Here is a 7,045-nt window from a genome sequence, read left to right as displayed (position 1 = left end):
AAACCCAACCCACTGACAACTCATGTCCACAAATTCCAGTACTAAAGTAAAGTGTAGATCAAGATAGAATGAAGGAAGCAGATACGGGTGTATATATAGTAATGACAGGGCCCTGCTAGGGCACCTACTCCCACCTAATCAAAGCTTTCAAATTTTCAAAAAAAAATTGAGCAATTTTTTGTTGATTAGACCCTATAGACATGATCCATAATCATTATTTAATGAAAAACAAGTTTTAGATCATGTGATTATTATGATACATATGCAGTTTTTTTATGATCTTCAAAAAACAATGGCTCACAACAACAACAACAACTACGCCTTCATCCCAAATAAAAAAAAAAAAAAACAATGGCTCACAATGTACCAAAATTTCATGCTTTAAAAAATCTTATTTTTATGTTCAAAAAACATTATTCCTATCAAATAAACTATATTTATAAGGTCTGATTAAGAAAATGCAACCTAAACTATAATTTCTAGTAGGTGGGAGTGTGTATATATATATATATATATATATATATATATGAATGAAAAGTTGTGACCGACTACACTTTTTCAGCCTACTACGAGAGAATGGATGTTTTAAGGTTGTTTTTTGCAAATCTAACCCCATGGATGAGTTCGACATGGTCTATTTGCTAAAGAATGACATTTGGATAATATTTTTTCTGATAAAAAACATGATTTTTAAGCCTTAAATATTTATAAAAATTGTTGATCGCTGTTTTTTAAATAGTTTAAAAACTTTTACGTTACGAGTAGCTTGGGGTAAAACTGGGTTTGAAATCAGGCTTGGGTTAGGTTGGTTAAGTCAAAATAAGGTCTAGGTCAAAAAATAGGTTCTGAAATTTTTTATAGGCTTTAAAAAAAATGTGATTTCTCCTAATTAGATAATAAAAAATGACTCAAATTTGAAGGGTAGCCAGGGTACATGTGGAAGAAGACATTATAACAAACTGCCTGCTAAACTCTACTCGATTTGGGATTTATGAGAGTGTAATCATAGCACATAAAATCTGCTCAGGTATGGTTTTTTGGTTTGACAAGATTTTGTAAACAATGGTTCTCCTAACTGCTTTAGAGTTTAGGGCTAATTTTTAGGTGGTAGACTGAGGACATGTGAATTGAGTTACCTTTTAAATTTGAGAGTAAACTAGTTCTGATTAAGAAGATATGACTTAAGAAACTCAGGCTAAATTCTGTAAATTTCATCCTGCATAATGAATTGAGTTTACTATATTTAGTTTGTGTAAAAAAGGCTCATAAGTGGGTTTGAGCCTAGGTAAGAGTGAGATCAACTTATCAAGGCTTAGAAAAGATGCCTTAGAGTACTGAAAAAGGTCTGGACTTCACGGCTGAGGCTAAGGATAGCTTAAAACACTAACATGAGCACGAACTACTTATGTGGGCCTTGATAGCACCTTAGTCCACTAAGTAGGCTTGAACACAAAAATTAAGCACACGCAAAAAATTGAGCCAAGAGAGATACTTGGCTAGAAGAAAAGAGGCCTAGGGGCTTAGAGGGTCAAGGTGATGAGGGCCTTGGGGGACCAAGAGAGAGAAAAAATAGATGAATGCCTAGTGGCTCAAGAGAGAGAGAGATTATTTTATAAAAATAAACTTTTTTCAATTCAAAATGCTTAACACTTTTTTCAACACAAGAGAGCCTCTATATATAAGCTCAAGGGGAGCTCATAATTGTCAAATGCAAATAAAAAAATATTAAAGCAATATTAAAACTAACTTGAAATTCTTGAAAACCTTTTGAAACTTAAAGAGGCTCCTTGGAGTCTCAACTTTATTCTTAGATAAAACCTTCTTAGGGTTAGTATAACACCTAGGGTCTTCTTAAATACTTTCGCATACCCATCTAGGCCACATTCAAGATGGCTGGACATTCTTTAAGGTAGACCTACAAAATTTTATTAATACCAAGAATGCTTCTATATGGATCGAGCGTGGGTGACTGGATCTTGGATTGAAGGATCTGATCCATTTGATCTACTTCATAAAATGGATCTTGTTTTGAGTGGGTGGTCCTTGGTCTGGTGGAGAAGATCCATTGAGGTGCCTTGGTGGATACATATTCGTCATTGTTAATATGCTCCTCTTATTGCTTCACACCAACCAATGCCGAACTGGATTCAATTTTTCTAGATATGTGTAGCATTCAATGGATATCTTCTAATGATTGAGACATTAGACTTGGATATGAGCTTGCAATACTTGAATCCATGTTTAGATCTTAGGATAATAGATACGGATCAGGATCTTCCACAATTGGGTTCGCATCATTGAGATCAGAAGCTAAGTTCGTAGAATTTGGGATCACATAAAAAACTTACATGTGTGTTAGAATTGAACGATCCAAGAGTCATTTCTCATAAACTCAAACATGTAAAACACATCTGTGTAGTCAGATTTAAGAAAACATAGAAAACCCCTTTAAAAGCTCGGTAAGGCTGGCGGCAGGCTATTACTTTTTTGGCCTACCATCCGATTCTAACACACTGACAAGTTTTATAAGGTTTAAAAATCAACAGTTTAAAATTTTTATACATAATTAAGGTTTAAAAAATCATATTTTTTTATCAAAAAACATCATGCAAGTTTTGTTTCCTAGTAAATCAAACATTCTGAATACATTTGAAGGATCAGATTTATGAAAAACAACCCAAAAATACTGATTCCCTCCCAATAGGCTAGTCCAATGGTTTCTACATGCATACGATTGCAGCAACTTTTTATCATACATAAAAAAAAACTACTGAACCTTTCTATGCTGCCTCTCAACTTTGCCAATAACTGCATCTAGTCAAAACATAGGTTTACATTTTCTAACTTGAAATTTGAAAAGGGAAAAAAGAAAAACTCAGACAATGGATCCATAAACGCATAATGTTGGCGGGTAGAGATAAGTCATTCAACACAAGTCATTCAACACAATATACCCGTGGAGTATTGAACTTGCGACATCCCTCCACTTAGGTGACGTGCAATAGCTGCTCTTACTAAAGGAAGGGAGCCTTCATTGGTATAATGTTTCACTTTCATATCTTTGATACCATTTTTCCAATTATGTGATTAAGACTCTTTTTGGAAACTGGTAGTCCGATGGAGTTTATTCATTTGAAAAAGTGGTAGCTGCCAAATCCTGGATTTGGTATAGCTACCACCACTACAACAAAGCAGTAGATTAGCGACGACCACATTCCGTCGCTAATCCGTCGCTAACATGGTTAGCGACGGATTAGCGACAACGCGGCGACAGTATGCTTACGTCGTGAATATTTCGACGCTAACTGGCAACGGAATAATTCCGTCGCCAGATCCGTCGCTAATTGCGACAGAATAACGAGCGCTATATTCCGTCGCCAATCCGCCGGTACTAAACGGCGACCACGGCTTGGCGACGGATTTAATTTCGTCGCTATGCCGTCGCTAGATTAATATGAATAGCGACGGATGGTTCCGTCGCTAAGCCGTCGCTAGATTAATATGAATAGCGACGGAATCATCCGTCGCTAATCCGTCGCAAAAACAAAAAAAAATCAAAAAAATTATTTAAAAATTAATTACCGAGAACTGTACAATTTCTATTTCCTGTACAATTTATATTTCCTGTAAATAAAAAACAAACCACACAAAAAAATTCATATAACAAGTATCTATAATAATTAATCGTTCCACCTTAAAATTAAGAAGTTTAATTATTTATAATTCAACAATTACAATTAGGAAAAATAAAAAAATAGAACTTCTTCAACACAGTCCTCTAATCATCGCCAAGATTTTGTGCGTCTTCTTGTTCATTGTCTTTATCTGTCCCTTCAGCTCCACTACCCTGATTATCGCTAGCAGCCTACACAAGAAAAGAACAGTCAGTATTGATAAACAAAATATAATGAAATAAATTACACACTATATGTGATTCTATCATGTGCTCATGTGTGATCTAAGGCAATAAAAAAATTCTATATGTGATTCTATCATGCTCATATGTGTGCTAAGGCAGTCAAAAAATTGAATATGTGATTATAGCATGTTCATATGTGTTCTAAGACATATAAAAAAACTCTATATATGATTCTACCATGCTCAGATGTACTTTAAGGCAGGCAAAAAACTATATATGTAATTCGATCATGCTCGTATGTGTGCTAAGGCAGTAAAAAAATTGAATATGTGAATATAGCATGCTCATATGTGCTCTAAGGCAGGCAAAGCCAAAAAATTTATATGTGATTCTATCATAAATGATATATAACATGTTCATATGTGTTCTAAGGCAGTTAAAAAACTCTATATGTTATTATAGCATGCTCATATGTGTGTTAAGGCAGTCAAAAAACTGAATATGTGATTATAATATGCTCATATGTGTTCTTAGGCAGTCAAAAAACTGAATATGTGATTATAGCATGCTCATATGTGTTCTAATGCAATCAAAAAAACTTTATATGTGATTCTATCATGCTCATATGTGCGCTAAGACAGACAAAAAGTTAAATATATATATATATGTGATTCTATCATGCTCATATGTGTGCTAAGGCAGTCAAAAAATTGAATATGTGATTATAGCATGTTCATATGTGTTCTAAGGCATATAAAAAAACTCTATATGTGATTCTACCATGCTCAGATGTGCTTTAAGGCAGACAAAAAACTATATATGTGATTCGATCATGCTCGTATGTGTGCTAAGGCAGTAAAAAAATTGAATATGTGAATATAGCATGCTCATATATGCTCTAAGGCAGGCAAAGCAACTTTATATGTGATTCTATCATGCTCATATGTGTGCTAAGGCAGTAAAAAAATTGAATATGTGATTATAGCATGTTCATATGTGTTCTAAGGCATCTAGAAAAACCCTATATGTGATTCTACCATGCTCAGATGTGCTTTAAGACAGTCAAAAACACTATATATGTGATTATACCTGAGAGGGACCTGGAATCGAAGATCCCCTATCCTGAACAACGGCCTTGATCTCATTTCGGAGAAAGGGGGCGACGGTGTATTGGAAGTAGTTATTCAGTGATTCATTAATGATCTCGCGTACATCATCACCGGAAAGAATAGTCGGCTGCTTGGAGCTTATGTCGGCGCAAGAAGTCGGTGAGCCGTAACTGGAAGAACCAATAACTGGTGAAGTGTTCATATTACTCCCAAACCCGAACACGCGACCTTTTTTGGGTTCACCTGCTGCAGTCACCCATGCTGTAGGATCAAATGATGGATGCTGAGTAGCGTCTTCGCCATATCGCTCTACCATCTGTTGCTCATATGCCTCCTACAAAATAATGTTTAAAGTATTCATTAATAATTAATGATAACATTATGATAACTTGCATATATATTGCAATGATTATTAATAGAATTAATACATACCGTTGTCGTTCTCGCCTTCTCTGATACGAAGACTCCCGTGGTCTTCCGTTTATGTGTTTCTACAAACACATCCTTATATGGTACACTGCCTCCTTTTTCTGCTTCCTGCGAAGTTAAATGACAAAAGATTTAGTACACAAGTTTGCAACAATACTTATAAAATTAATATTATATATTGATGAGTTACCATTTTCTTTAGGTGGCTCCCAAATGTCTTAGATCCACCTGTGTGTAGATGGGCTTCGGGCATCTTCGATCGATTTTGTGAAGCCTTCGCAGAGCGATTTTTAAATGCATCTCCCGCCCACTTATCGCACATTTCATCCCAGTAATCTCTCCTGATAGTAATAGGACCATGGCCCTTTCACAGTAATGGATCATCTACTACGTCAGATGCTTTTTTTGTTGCAGTCTTCATAGTGTGCAGCATGTCTGCAAATCGATTTGCAGCCACCTTCTGCCACACCTTCCTTGCATCATTTTCTTCCACCGTAGTTGCAAAGCGATTCGAAGCCTACAAATATTTTCAGAAAGTTAGTAGACATTGCTTAAATAAATTAAATATGAAACACATTAACTATGAGGAACAACTGTATACCATGAATGAGGACCACAATCTGTCTAACACCTCATTTGGGTACTCTTTCCATTGAGCAACTGGTCCTGGTAGATGTTGAAGAAGTGAATTCCTAATCTCCCGTACTACTTCTTGTGGCTCAAACATCGTGCTGCACATGAATTGTTACACAGTAAATATCAATATAAAATATTTAAAAGATATGCAATAATTGAAAACAAAATACTTACGGTCGATTATCGATATACACTATTCGAATGAGTCTTCTTGTGCCAGCCTGAGAAGACCCTGTTTCCTGTGTTGGCTGTTGACTTGTGCGATCAACTGGTGTAGGTGGGTCGTGTACAGGCGCAACATCATATGTAAAAAAATACATTAGAAATTCTCAGAATGTGCATTTAAACTAATCAAGCATCTAATTAGTTATATGATATACCTATCACAGGAGCCCGTGAAGATGAAGGTTGAGCCTGGCTACTACTGGATGAGCGACCACTATAACCTCCACGAACCATATTCTAACAAATAACATATGTCATACAATACATTCAAATAATTCACATCAAGTATTACAATGCATTCAAGTCATTCACATCAAGCATTGCAATGCATTCAAATAATTCAAATCATTGACATCAAGTATTGTACTAATTCAAATCATTCGTTAATTGCATAAATTATAATACATTCAGATAATTGAAATCATTCACATCAAGTATTACAATGCATTCGAATCATTCGTATCAACTATTACAATACATTCAAATAAAATTTTTAATCATTCACGCCAAGTATTGCAATACAACTCACATCAAGTATTACAATGCATTTAAATAGAGGTTTGTAGTATAAGATTTTGCTCACTAGCTTGAGAATTCTTCCTCGTCACTAGTTTGACTTTCTTCTTCTTCTTCTTCTTCTTCTTCATTGTTTGCCCATCCACTTGGTACATCATTTGGATCACATTCCTCTATGAATGTTTTATCAGCCAATGGAGATATGACATGCATATCATGCGCAACATCGTGACCGTAAGCGAAGTCACAGACATCATCTGATTGATAGTAA

The 7,045-nt window shown here is 35.3% G+C and overlaps 1 protein-coding gene across 1 annotated transcript; it reads right to left on the bottom strand.

Moving 5' to 3' along the window:
* Window positions 1–3,672: 3,672 nt before the first annotated feature.
* LOC149840699 (uncharacterized) lies at window positions 3,673–5,700 on the bottom strand. Its single transcript, XM_090004528.1, has 4 exons — window positions 5,588–5,700; window positions 5,401–5,505; window positions 4,949–5,302; window positions 3,673–3,865 (listed from the first exon to the last, which is right to left on the bottom strand). Exons 1-4 carry the CDS (start codon window positions 5,648–5,650, stop codon window positions 3,779–3,781), a joined length of 609 nt encoding a protein of 202 aa, XP_089860654.1. The 5' UTR covers window positions 5,651–5,700; the 3' UTR covers window positions 3,673–3,778.
* Between the last annotated feature and the right edge of the window lie 1,345 nt (window positions 5,701–7,045).

The sequence above is a fragment of the Nuphar pumila genome, chromosome 4, assembly GCF_984573655.1.
Source record: "Nuphar pumila chromosome 4, dmNupPumi1.hap1.1, whole genome shotgun sequence".
NCBI lineage: Eukaryota > Viridiplantae > Streptophyta > Magnoliopsida > Nymphaeales > Nymphaeaceae > Nuphar > Nuphar pumila.
Note: the sequence above shows the minus strand (reverse complement) of the source record. Positions and strands in the feature narration are given on the sequence as shown.